General features: G+C 42.5%; 1 protein-coding gene across 4 annotated transcripts in view; it reads right to left on the bottom strand.

Moving 5' to 3' along the window:
* ZNF713 (zinc finger protein 713) overlaps positions 1 to 14240 on the bottom strand; it is a 52831-nt gene that overhangs the window by 17427 nt on the left and 21164 nt on the right. Inside the window, exons 3-7 of one of the 4 annotated variants that reach the window (XM_033194534.1) lie at positions 10649 to 11122; positions 10014 to 10088; positions 4184 to 4287; positions 485 to 611; positions 70 to 162 (exon numbers count right to left, since the gene is read on the bottom strand). In XM_033194534.1, coding sequence (XP_033050425.1) covers positions 70 to 162; positions 485 to 518 — 127 coding nt within the window. In that variant the 5' untranslated portion in view covers positions 519 to 611; positions 4184 to 4287; positions 10014 to 10088; positions 10649 to 11122. The remainder of the gene's footprint in view (positions 1 to 69; positions 163 to 484; positions 612 to 4183; positions 4288 to 10013; positions 10089 to 10648; positions 11123 to 14240) is intronic. The other 3 variants (XM_033194535.1, XM_033194532.1, XM_033194533.1) reach the window with 3 other exon arrangements.

Raw genomic sequence — 14240 nt, 5'->3', positions numbered from 1 at the left:
GGAGCACTCCACTGAGTGGTTCAGAAGTGGCTGTTTTCCCTTATTAAGCAGCAGTGCCCAAGAGCTTACCTGGATGAGTGTCCAGCAGGCTGTCTCTTTCTATCACCCACTCTTCCTCTAGCTCCAACTGTGCGATTACCTCTGGCTTATAAAGCTGATACCCTATTCATGGGAGTAACATACATCTTATAAGTTTGTACTGGGAACAAAATTCTCTCTCAGACACATTCCCAACCTTTTCAGTCTTTAGAGCCTCTGGAGGGGAGACTTCAGAGGCAGCAAAATAAAGCTACCCATCTCAAACTCAATCAAGACATTCCATCAGAGGAGAAAGAGCAGAAAACAAAGGTCTCTGACTCCAAAACTGTTTAGTGTTCTTCTGTCCCAGCCCAAACTATATTCACAAAAGCTTTGGAGGCTTCCACTAGTTCAGGAAATAAACCCACGTGAATGACTTCCAGTTTCACAGGGATGCCATCCTCACCCAGTGCAACCAGATTCCTGTAGTTCTCCAGCATCACGTCTCGATAGAGGTTCTTTTGGGCAGGGTACAGCTGGTCCCACTCCTCTTTGGTGAAGTCCACGGCCACATCCTGAAACGTCAGTGATTCCTGAAACATCAAGCACATCCCTGCTCAGGCAAAAACGGTTCTTACAGGGACCCTCGGGGAGAGGGTGAAAGTGTAGCACCAGGATATCTAAGCTGTTGTGCTGATAGTCTTCAGGACTCTGAGTCATTCAAGTCAAAACTTTTCTTTTAAAAAAATTAGGGCCGGGCACGGTGGCTCACGCCTGTAATCCTAGCACTTTGGGAGGCCAAGGCGGGCGGATCACAAGGTCAGGAGATCGAGACCATCCTGGAGAACACGGTGAAACCCCATCTCTACTAAAAAAAAAAAAACAAAAAAAAAAACAAAAAGTTAGCTGGGCGTGGAGGCAGGTGCCTGTAATCCCAGCTACTTGGGAGGCTGAGGCAGAAGAATGGCATGAACCAGGGAGGCAGGGCTTGCAGTGAGCTGAGATCATGCCACTGCCCTCCAGCCTGGGCGACAGAGCAAGACTCCGTCTCAAAAACAAACAAACAAAAAGACTTGAAAGTCAAAATTACTCCTTGATCTGTGGGCTGCAGAATGGTTGGTGTGTTAGTGGGCATGAAAACAGCATTAGTCTTCTTGTATATCTCCAGTAGAGCTCCTGGGTAACCAGGTGCATTGTCAATGAGCAGTAATTTTTAAAGGGATTTTTTTTTTTTTTTCCCTGAGCAGTGGTTCTTAACGGTGGGTTTAAAATATTCAGTAAACCATGCAGTAAACAGATTTGCTGTCATGCAGGCTTTGTTGATCCATTTCTAGCACACAGGCAAAGTAGACTTAGCATAATTCTTAAGGAACCTAGGATTTTTAGAATAGTATGAACATTGGCTCCATCTTAAAGTCACCAGGTGCATTATCCCTTAACAAGAGTCAGCCTGTCTTTTGAAGCCATGCATTGACTTCTCCTTCTAGCTCTTAAAATCCTAGATTGGGCTGGGCACAGTGGCTCATGCCTGTAATCCCAGCACTATGGGAGGCACAGGCAGGAGGATCACTTGAGGTCAGGAGTTCGAGACCAACCTAGCCAACACAGTGAAACCCCGTCTCTACTAATAAATAAAAGGAATGAATAAATAAATAAATAAAGTCCTAGATGGCATCTTCTTCCAATATAGGGCTATTTCATCTGCACTGAAACTCTGTTGTTTAGTATAGCCACCTTCATCAGTGATCCTAGCTAGGTCTTCTGGATAACTTGCCGCAGCTACTATATCAGCACTTGCTGCTTCACTTAGCACTTTTATGTTACTGAGACAGCTTCTTTCCTTAAACCTCTTATAGCTTCCAACTCTTCTTCTGCAGCTTCCTCACCTCTTTCAGCCTTCAGAGAATTGAAGAGAGGTAGGGCCTTGTTCTGGATTAGGCTTTGGCTTAAGGGAATGTTGTGGCTGGTTTGATCTTCTATCCAATCCATTAAAACTTTCTCCATATCTGCAACACAGCTGTTTTGCTTTCTTATCATTCACGTGTTCACTGGAGTAGCAATTTTAATTTTCTTCAATAGCTTTTCCTTTGTACACATGACTTGGCTGTTTGGCCCAAGAGGTCAAGCTTTTGGCCTATTTCAAATACATTTGACATGCTCTTCTCATTAATCTTAATCATTTTCAGCTTTTGACTGTCATTCCAACAATGTCCAAAGCATCTTCACCAGGAGTAGATTCCATCTCAAGAAACCACTTTCTTTGCTCATCCATAACTGGCAAAAAATCCCTGGTTCCTTTTAGTGAAGAATGTGATTCTTCCTTTCACTTGAATGCTCAGAGGCTATTGTAGGGTTATTACTTGGCCTAATTTCAATATTGCTGTGTCTCAGGGAATAGGAAAGCTGGGGGAGAGGGAGATGGAGGAACAGACGGATGGTGGAGCAGTCAGAACACACAACATTTATCAATTAAGGTTGCTGTTTTATATGAGTGCTGTTCATAGCATGTGTACCCGTGTAACAAACTTGCACCTTCTGTACACATACCCCAGAACTTAAAGTATAATTAACTATAGTTAAAAAAAAATAATAATAATACACTTGAGGAGAGAACACACAGAAGGATCTTCTGGGATACTGGTAATGTTCTGTTTCTTGATCTGGATGAAGATTGCACGGATGAATTCACTTGGTGATAATTGAGTTTTTAACACATAGTATGTGTATTTTTGTATGTTCCTTTACTTCAATAAAAAGTGTAAAAAATTTTTTTAAAAATTGGCCAGGCATGGTGGCACACACCTATAGTCCCTCCTACTTGGGAGGCTGCGGCAGGAGAATTGCTTGAACTCAGGAGGTGGAGGTTGTAGTGAGCCAAGATCGAGCCACTGCACTCTAGCCTGCGCAACAGAGCAAGATTCCATCTCAAAAAAACAAAACAGAACAAAACAAAACAAAAACCAAACTGGAGTGTTTACCAATTTATAATCCAGCTACACTACAATACAAATACCACACCCATAAATTTCTTTGAGATCAGCCATTCTCTCCTTTGGGTTCCCTGTGAGACTGCAGTGGCACGTCACCTTAACCATTCTTAGAAACCTTGTGTTTAAGAGAGGACAGGTCCTCTGAGGCACTGCCCTGGATCCTTCTGAAGTTGTGACACAGGGTGTTATAGTCCACCCTGGATTAGATCTTTGGTGTGAATCCCTTTCTGAATTTGGTTATTATTTGCTGCTTGGACAGATGTGAATGAGAAAGTTTTCTTTCCAAACTCAGAAGTTCATTGTTCACTTATATTTACCAGTTCTTCATTGAGTTTATCTTTTTTCCTCACATTTTACTTCAGGCAGCCAGAAACTGCCAGTTGGCACTTTCAATCTTCTACTTGAGAATCTCCTTAGTAGATCATTGAGTTCATTAACTATATTCTCTATTTTCCTTTTTTTTTTTTTTTTTTGAGGCAGAGTTTCTGTCTGTCACCCAGGCTGGAGTGCAGTGGTGCAATCTTGGCTCACTGCAACCTCTGCCTCCCAGGTTCAGGTGATTCTCCTGTCTCAGCTTCCCGAGTAGCTGGGATTACAGGTGCAAGCCACCATGCCCGGCTAATTTTTGTATTTTTAGTAGAGACGGGGTTTCACGGTGTCGGCCAGGCTAGTCTCAAACTCCTGACCTCAAGCGATCCACCCGCCTTAGCCTCCCAAAGTGCTGGGATGACAGGTGTGAGCCACCGTGCCTGGCCTCTATTTTCCTTGTTACGGAAGGTAACAATGTTATCCAACGTTTCTTCTTTGAGGGTCTTCTATCCTCCAGCTTCTAATAACATTCTCCTTACTATCCTTTGAGTTTTGACAAAGGCCCTTCGGGCTTCCATTAACTCTCCTTGAGGCCCTTTATGATTCCACTCGTTTTTTACCTTCTGCCCAGTGCTCAGTTCCAAAGCTAGTGGCCCTATGGTTTAGGTTTTTGTTTTTGCAGCACTCCACTTTCAGGTACTAAAATCCCTAACAATTATCTTGCTGCATACCAAACCATCCGAAAACTTGGGGGATTAAAATAGCAAGTATCATTTACTTTACTCATAAATCTGCAATTTGGGCAGGACCAGGTGGGAAGGTTTGACTGGGGACTGGAGGATTCACTTTCAAGATGGCTTACTCACAAGGCTGGCAAATTGGTGCTGGCTTTCAGCTGGGAGCTCAGCTAGGGCTGTAGGCCTTGGCTTCTCTCCATATGGGCTTCTCCATGGGCTGTCCGGGTTTCCTCCTAACAAGGTGGCCAGGTTTAGAGTAAACATCCCAACACAATGAGGTAGAAGTCTTACTGCCATTTATGATCTGCCTTGAAAGTCACAAAGCTTTGCATCTTCCAGTCATAGCCTTGCTGAGATCCAATGGAGGGCACACAGACCTCCATATCTATAATGGGATGAGTGTCAAAGTCACTTGCAAAGAAAGCATTTGGGATGGGAGGTATTTTGGCCATTTTTCTGAAAATGCAATCGGTCACATTCACACCAGCAGTGTAAGAGTGTCTGTTTCCCCCACAGCTTTGCTAACAGAATATGTTACGCTTGCGGAAAATATGAAACTCATGGCAAATATCAAGCCTGACGATAAAATATCCAGCTTTCTCTAGTTTTAATACAAATTTCCTCTTGTTTTCAGTACAGATGAACACTTTTCCAGTGTTTAAGATCCATTTGAACTTTATTTGCTGTGAACAAAATTTTTTCTTTTTTTTTTTTTTGAGACAGGGTCTCACTGTCACCCAGGCTGGAGTGCAGCGGTACAAACACGGCTCACTGCAACCTTCACCTCCTGGGTTCAAGTATCTTCTGACCTCAGCCTACTGTGTAGCTGAGACTACAGGCACACACCACCACTAGTCTCCAGCTAATTTTTGTATTTTTGGTAGAGATGAAGTTTCACCATGTTGGTCAGACTTGTCTCAAACTCCTGACCTTAAGTGATCAGCCCACCTCAGCCTCCCAAAGTGCTGGGATTACAGGCATGAGCCACTGTCCCTGGCCTTTTGTACCTTTTTCTGTTGGACTCCTAATCTCTTGCTGATTTAGAGAAGTATTTTATATATTAGAAAGATTAGACCACTGTGATTTGAGTGGCAAAATATTTTTTTCAATTTGACATGTGTTTTTACTTTGCTTATAGTTTTTAAATTTTTTTCCATGCAGATGCTTTTTTTTTTTTTTTAGACGGAGTCTCACTCTGTCACCCAGGCTGGAGTGCAGTGGTGTGATCTCGGCTCACTGCAAGCTCCGCCTCCCGGGTTCACGCCATTCTCCTGCCTCAGCCTCCCAAGTAGCTGGGACTACAGGCGCCTGCCACCACGCATGGCTATTTTTTATATTTTTAGTAGAGAAGGGGTTTCACTGTGTTAGCCAGGATGGTCTTGATCTCCTGACCTTGTGATCCGTCCGCCTCGGGCTCCCAAAGTGCTGGGATTACAGACATGAGCCATCGCACCCGGCCACTTTTGGTGTTTTTAATTATGGCTTCTGGATTCTCAGTTGTAATTAGAAAGTTTTTCTTTGGTGAAAGTTATAAAGGAATTCTTCCATTTTTTTCTTGCATAATTTTTTGTGGTTTCATTTTTCATATTTAAATCTTTGATCCATTTGAAGACTATTCTGATGTAAAGTATGAGGTAGAGATCCAACTTTATCTTTTTCCAGATGTTTCCCCAGAAATCCCAACATCAATTATTGAACAAAGCAGCTTTTTATCACTGGTTTGAGATGTTACCTTTATCATATGCTAAATTCCCCATGTGTTTAATGAATGGTTATTCAGTGCTTCCTATATATATGCCAGGCATGGTGCTTGGGATGTACCAGTGAACAAAAGAGACAAAAACTCCCTGCCTTTATGAAGCTTATATACTAGAAAAGAAAGTAGACGGCCGGGCGCGGTGGCTCAAGCCTGTAATCCCAGCACTTTGGGAGGCCGAGTCGGGTGGATCACGAGGTCAGGAGATCGAGACCATCCTGGCTACCACGGTGAAACCCCGTCTCTACTAAAAAATACAAAAAACTAGCCGGGCGAGGTGGTGGGCGCCTGTAGTCCCAGCTGCTCGGGAGGCTGAGGCAGGAGAATGGCGTGAACCCGGGAGGCGGAGCTTGCAGTGAGCCGAGATCCGGCCACAGCACTCCAGCCTGGGCAACAGAGAGAGACTCCGTCTCAAAAAAAAAAAAAAGAAAAGAAAGTAGACAACAAACAGCATAACTGGGTAAATTACATAGTATGTCAGAAGATAAAAGTAAAGTAGGGTAACGGTTTGAGAATGTGGGTATGGGGCAGTTACAAATTTAAATAGGGTGGTCAGGAAAGATGGCACTGCAGAGGTGACATTTGAGAAAGAAGCTTGACAGGTTAACAGTGCAAAGGCCCCAGGGCCACGTTTAAGGAAGAAGAATGAGGCCAGGATGGCCAGAATGGAGTAAGGGGAAGAAAAGTAAATGATGAAATTCGACAGGTAACAGGGCCAGATTCTACAGGACTGTTTAGGCCATCATAAGGACTTTGGGTTTTACTCTGAGTGAAATGGGAGCCATGTGCTTTAAGCAGAGGAATGACATGATCTGATTTACCATTACCAATAGTGCCATTTCCTGGGTTCCATTCTTAGAAGTCATCTTTTTTCTTCCTTTGTTTTTACCCCTTAGCTAACCTCTGCTGTTTCTAAAGGAAAGCACTCAAATCTCCCTCCTTTCCTCCAATGACTATACTATTTTCTATCATTGAGAATGCTACAGTAGCTTAACTGGTTTTTCCCCTTTCAACTTCTGCCTCTCACAAATTCAGTTAAGATATATAGCACCAGGATGATTTTTAATGTAGAACTGGATTACTTATTATGTTATCTTTCTGCTTAAATTCCCCCAAAGGCTTTCCAGTGCACTCAGAGTAAAAGTCAGATCTGTTTTCATGGCCACAGGCTTTGTGTATTTAAGCCCTGCTCACTTCTCCAAGCTCACTTCAAGTCATTCTCTCCCTCCTTCCACGCCAACCACAGTGGCCTTCTTTTAATTTCTCAAATATACCCATGTTTTTTGCAGGTGATTTTTAGCATATGTCCAAAATGCTCTTTTCCACTTACTTTTTGTAGGTTCTATGTATCTTTTCTTTCTCATCTTAAATTTCACTTCCCCACAGTTTTTCCCTGATTCCCTAATGTGTATTCATAGCACCTTGTTTTCATTTTGTTTAAAAAACATCTCTTTTGCAATTTATTAGTATAGTTGCTAAATGTCTTTCAATAAGCTCCGTGGGTTTGGGGTCAGGTCTCTTTTTCTCAGTGATGTCTACCTGCCAAAAAGCGTAATTTTTGTCACATATGAAATAACCAGTAGACCATAAGAAGAAAAAAGGAAAAGAAAAAAAATTTCTGTTACATACTAGCTGCTCAAAAAATATTCATTGAATGAATCATCTTCCTTCTAAACATAATAAATGGTTTCAGAAAATTAAAACTAACTCCTTGGGCTAGAATATGGAAAAGCAGACATACCACCTTAGTTCTAAATGTCTTTCTATTCCTGTCTTTGGGGAGTCTTACAGTTAATTAAGAATAAACCAAATGGGCCAGGTGCGGTGGCTCATGCCTGTAATCCCAATACTTTGGGAGGCTGAGGTGGGTGGACCAGCCTGGTCAACATGGCGAAACCCCCTCTCTACTAAAATACAAAAATTAGCTGGGCGTGGTCGCGTGTGCCTGTAATCCCAGCTACTTGGGAGGCTGAGGCAGGAGAATCACTTGAACCTGGGAGGCAGAGGTTGCAGTGAGCCAAGATTGTGCCACTGCACTCTAGCCTCGGTGACACAGTAAGTCTCTGTCTCAAAAAAAAAAAAAAAAAAAAAAAAGAATAAACCAAATGAATCTATCCCTTGAAACCCAAAGACCCCAAAGCACTAATATACACCAAATAAAAGCTCAGCTCTAGCTGGCAGTCTCCTTATTGTCCCTGCTCTCGCTCAAGTTTTATTTCCTGTCTGCAGTGGTACCCCATTTTCTCTAATCTTCAAACCCTACCTGCTGGTATTGGCACAAATTCAAACTCTGCCTTTTTCATGAAGTCTTCCCTCATCCCTACAGTCTCAATCAGACTTCTCCCTTCTCCCAGCACCTGTTGTATTTGTTTTCTTTTGCATTCACAGCAGCATCCAACATCATGCATTTCTGAGTATTAGTTGTATGATGTGGGTTTTAACAAGCCCCGCCATGCTGCGTGTGGCGGCTCACACCTGCAATTCCAGCACTTCGGCAGGGAGAGGTATGAGGATGGCCTGAGCCCAGGAGTTTAAGAGCAGCTTGGGCAACATAGTGAAAGCTTGTCTCTACAAAAAACAAAAAACAAACCAAAAAAATCCCCTTCAATGAGTTTATTGGCTACATAAGAATAATGATATCACACATTATTGGAATGATAGAAATCCTATCTGAAGCAATTGAGACTGGTATCTGATGTGTTAATTTAAAAAGATGGCTAAATTAGCAATCCATAAAATAGATCTTAAACATTTTATTTTAATTTAAAACATATAAATGTGCATTCATTTTCTCAAAATCTTTGGAAATAAAACTAAGTCTTTTTTTTTTTTTTTTTTTTGAGATGGAGTCTTGCTCTGTTGCCCAGGCTAGAGTGCAGTGGCATGATCTCAGCTCACTGCAACCTCTGCCTCCCGGGTTCAAGCGGTTCTCCTGCCTCAGCCTCCCGAGTAGCTGGGACGACAGGCACTCACCACCATGCCTGGCTAATTTTTGTATTTTTAGTAGAGATGGGGGTTTCACCATATTAGGCTGGTCTTGGAACTCCTGACCTTGTGATCTGCCTGCTGCGGGCTCCCAAAGTGCTGGGATTACAGGCATGAGCCACTGCACTCAGTCAACTAAGCCTTTTCTATGCGTGATTTTAAAGACTGGGTACTCATATCTATAAAGAAACAGTTTGTTTCATGAAGTTGGAATAAGCAACTGACACATGGGAAATGATACTTGTGGAGGAATCCTGAGAGTTTTATGATTTTTCTTCAGTGATGTAGTATTGCTAACACCTAATTTGAAAGCAATTTTTCAAAAGTGACAGCATTTATCAACTCCTTCCAAAGCATTAGACTAATTTTCACAGAAACAATTCTTGTTGCACTCATACTCATCAGTTTACATAATACCCAATCAGATTATAGAATCATAACAGATTTAGGCCCGGCGTGGTGGCTCACGCCTGTAACCCCAGCTCTTTGGGAGGCTGAGGTGGGTGGATAATGAGGTCAGGAGATCGAGACCATCCTGGCTAACTCAGTGAAAGCCCACCTCTACTAAAAATACAAAAAATTAGCCGGGTGTAGCGGCGGGCGCCTGTAGTCCCAGCTACTTGGGAGGCTGAGGCAGGAGAATCATTTAAACCCAGGAGGCGGAGGTTGCAGTGAGCCAAGATCACGCCACTGCACTCTAGCCTGGGCAACAGAGTGAGACTTTGTCTCAAAAAAAAAAAAAAAAACAGGAATCATAACAGACTTAAACAGGTTTTGGAAGAGATACAACAGAGGCTTGAGAAACATTAATTTGTGATTGATGTTACCCTCAGGCATACTTATTAATCCCATTAGCTCCAAGCAGTCCTAGGGGCCTGGGCATCAGTCACTGTGTTTACAGAGAGAATGCAAGCATTGTTTAAATTTTAGTGAGCTATTTAACGATGATTAAAAGACAGTCCATTGTTTTCTTCACAACGTCCAGCACAGGCACGAATCCATGAAATGGAGTCTGGTGAAAATGCTGGAAGGAGGGAAGAGCTAGAAAGAGCTACACAGGTGAATGGAAAACGTGCTGTGGAGAGTGTATCATCTGTCACATGAATCTCCTGGGCTCTGGATTTTTGGGACGCAGTACTTCTGAGAAGTGAAAAAGTAAAAGTGCCCACATTCTGAGAACTGCAATGGCATTTCAGAGGAGAGGAAAACCGAACTTACCTGGGATCTCACCATCTGTGAGCCATCATTCATTTCTTTCTCCTCCATGTTCCCCTCCTGAGAAAAAACAGCATTCTGAGAAGGCATAACCAAGAAAAAAAAGAAGCATCTTGTTAATACATGACATGAAGGCTAAATGGAATCCTGGAGATTCTGCTTTGTGTAGGTATGGCAGACAGTACTGAGAAGCCCTCTAAGACATAAGCCTAAAGGCTGTGACGTCTCTACTTCTCTATGACATTGGGGAATTCAATGCAGAACTGTCTCTCTTCTGGGGTGCAACTCCTCGTGTTGTGGCATAGGGGAGCTCAGGGGCTTTCAGCCCTGGCTAAATACTGGTGGCAACTTGAAAAGAAGCCCTACACTCAGAGATATGGATTTAATTGATCTAGGGTGGGTCTGAGCAACAGCATTTTAAATTGTAAAGTCTCCAAGTGACTCTAAGTGTATATGAGAACTAGTAGGATGAGGTGATGGAGAGGTCATGGGTGAGGGCCCATTCTTACTCTTTACCCCCACAAGGAATGAATTCACCCCAAAGCGAACACTCCAGAGATCTGCCTCTCCTCTCCCCTAAGGTGATCCTTCCAATATACAAAGGAGACGTCACTATTCTCATTTTTCCACGTGTTTACCTTCCTTTTTGAGTCTCTGGATTCAGTCTTCCACTGGGATTACACCTCTCTGCAGTTCTTATGTTGTAAAGTCGCCAAAGCTCTGCTATCTTCTACATGACAGTCAGGAGACGCACCAGGACCAGTAGCTTCAGCAGCTGGGGCTGCTCTTGAAAGTTGATTTCCAGTACCTTATGGGGAACAGCCACTCCCTGGTACTAAAGGTGCCCCATCTCTGATGAGAGCCTCAGGAGCCAATGGATAGCCACAAGAATGATTTCTGCTTCCAGGGGTGGCCACTCTCAGAATCTTGCCTTGTTTATGCCGAGTTGAGATGTAGGGGCTCTTGAAGGTTTTTCCCCTCCCTAAAGGTAGGGGCTCTTACCGTTTTTCCCCCTCCCTAAAGGCATCACTTCCTCATGTACAGACTTCACTATGGTATTCAAATCTGTATCCTGGCAGAGATCTTGCAAGATAGAATTTTGGGTTGAAGACCTGTAATGAGATGCACCAGGGTCAGCAGAAGAAATCCAGCAGTCTCAGCCACCTAGGGGCTTACAGAGTCTGTAAAGAGATATACAAACTATTCTTCACACAGACAGAGCACAGTTAGGTGTGGCATTCTTTAATCAAAAAGCACTTTTAGAATTTCTCAGATTCACACATTACAAAAGGCAGAGATGTGTACATGTGTCAATGACAACAAATTCAGCCTCAGTCCTTTTTCCTAACCTTTTCCAGAACAGAGAACACATGCTCCTTGCCTTGAAAAACAGTGACTGTTTTCTTTAGAAAGATGGAAAATCATGTGTTTCAACAACAGAGTAAGATTGTATTATTATTTGCTAATAATCATGAAGGAATCATTCTTTTTCTGTTCACAAAGGCTGACCTGAGAAATCTGTTTTAAAATGTTGAGTGATGGAAATAAAGAAAGAAGCCATTCTGAGGAGCAATGTTTTAAAAGAGAAAACTGCAGTTCCAGTGAAATGGTCCTGTGAGATGAGGCAGCCATTCATGGCCCAAGCATGGCAGGAATCTAACATTTCAAAACCCCTTCATTAAGAGGCAGACCTTTCAGGAGTGATTTAAAAGCACTTTAAGAAATAGGTTCTTCATTCCCCAAGCATAAGCTTGGAAGAAGTCCCACAGTCAGGAGAAGCAGACGGGTTTTTCCCCAAGATGGGCGACTAGAGATGGCAGAGCCAGTTGTCTGTAGAAAGAACCAAAGTTACAGGTGAGAACGACTGTGGCTGGAGGGGAAGGCCGAGGGAAGAGTGCTGGAACCTGTCAGAGAACCCATGGGTAGAATCTGGGGCACAGTGGAGCCAGGCGTGGTGGCTCATGCCTGTAATCCCAGCACTTTGGGAGGCCGAGGCAGGCAGATCACGTGAGGCCAGGAGTTTGAGACCAGCTAGGGCAACATGATGAAGCCCTGTCTCTACAAAAAATACAAAAATTAGCTGGGTGTGGTGGTTTGCACCTGTAGTCCCAGCTACTTGGGAGGCTGAGGTGGGAGGACGCTTGAGCCTGTGAGGCAGAGGTTGCAGTGAACCAAGATCATGCCACTGTACTGAAGCCTGGGCGACAGAGTAAGACCCTGTCTTAAAAAACAAAAACAAAACTGAAAAACCCTCAACAAACCAGGCATCAAAGGAACATACCTCAAAATAATAAAAGCCATATATGACAAACCCACAGCCAACATCATATTGAATGGGGAAAAGTTGAAAGCATTCCCCTAAGAACTGGAACAAGACAAGGATGCACATTCTCACCACTCCTATTCAACATAGTAATGGAAGTCCTGGCCACAGCTATCAGGCAAGAGAAAGAAATAAAGGACATTCACACTGGAAAAGAGTAAGTTAAATGATCTCTGTTTGCTGATGACATGATCTTATACCTAGAAAACCCTAAAGATTTGATAAATGACTTCAGTAGAAGTTTCAAGATACAAATGAGTGTACAGTGGCTCATGCCTATAATCCCAGCATTTTGGGAGGCTGAGGTGGGAGGATAGCTTGAGCCTGGGAGTTCAAGACCAGCTTGGGCAACATGACGACACCCTGTCTCTGTTTAAAAAAATACATACACATATATACACACATACATATATATATTTGAAAAATGAGAAAAAAATTAATGTAAAAAAATCAGTAATATTTCAATATACTTATAACGTTCAAGCTGAGAACCAAACCAAGAAGGCAATCCCATTTACAATAGCCACACAAAATTACCTAGGAATACATTTAACCAAAGATGTGAAAGATCTCTATAAGGAGAATTACAAAACACTGATGAAAGAAATGGTAGATGACACAAACAAATGAAAAAACATTCTATGCTCATGGATTTGAAGAATCAGTATCATTAAAATGGCCACACTGTTCAAAGCAATCTACAGATTCAACACAATTCCTATCGAATTACTGATGTCATTTTTCACAGAATTAGAAAAAACAATCCTAAAATTCATAGGGAACCAAAAAAGAACCTGAATAATCAAAGCAATCGTAAGCAAAAAGAACAAAGTTAGAGGCATCACATTATGTGACTTCAAATTATACTACAAGGCTACAGTAAACAAAGTAGCACGGTACTGGTTCAAAAATAGACACACAGATCAACAGAAAAGAATAGATAATCCATAAGTAAACCACGTACCTACAATCAACTGGTCTTTGACAAAGTTAACAAAAATATACATGGGGAAAGGACATCCTATTCAATAAATGGTGCGGGAAAACTCGGATATCCACATGTAGAAGAATGATACTGGATCCCTATCTTTTTTTTTTTTTTTTTTCCTAAGACGGAGTCTTGCTCTGTTGACCAGGCTGAAGTGCAGTGGCGTGATCTCGGCTCACTGCAACCTCCGACTCCCTGGTTCAAGCGATTTATCCTGCCTCAGCCTCCCAAGTAACTGGAATTACAGGCACATGCCACCATGCCCAGCTAATTTTTTTGTATTTTTTAGTAGAGACAAGGTTTCACCATGTTGGCCAGGATGGTCTCGATCTCCTGACCTCGTGATCTACCTGCCTCAGCCTCCCAAAATGCTGGGATTACAGGCATGCGCCATCGCGCCAGCCAGGACCCCTATCTTTTACCATCTACAAAAATTAACTCAAGATGTATTACATTAAGACCTAAGCATAAGACCTGAAACTATAAGAAACCTGGAAGAAAACCTAGGAAAAACTCTTCTGGACATTGGCCCAGGCAAAGAATTTATGACTAAGACCTCAAAAGCAAATGCAACAAAAGCAAAGATAAAGAACTGGGACTTAAATTAAGAAGCTTCTGCACTGCAAAAGAAATTTTCAACACAATAAACAACAGGAGAAAACATTTGCAAACCATGCATCTGACAAAGGACTAATATCTAGAATCTACAAGAAACTCAACAAGAAAAAAAAAACAATCGCATCAAAAAGTGGGACATACAAGCAGCCAACAAACATATGAGACAATGCTTAACATCACTCATCAACAGCGAAATGCAAATTCAAACCACAAGGAGATACTATCTCACACCAGTCAGAATGGCTATGATTAAAAAGTCAAAAAACAACAGATGTTGGCCGGGCATGGTGGCTCACGCCTG

This window comes from Trachypithecus francoisi, unplaced genomic scaffold, assembly GCF_009764315.1.
Source record: "Trachypithecus francoisi isolate TF-2019V2 unplaced genomic scaffold, Tfra_2.0 Lachesis_group4, whole genome shotgun sequence".
Taxonomy (NCBI): domain Eukaryota; kingdom Metazoa; phylum Chordata; class Mammalia; order Primates; family Cercopithecidae; genus Trachypithecus; species Trachypithecus francoisi.
Note: the sequence above shows the minus strand (reverse complement) of the source record. Positions and strands in the feature narration are given on the sequence as shown.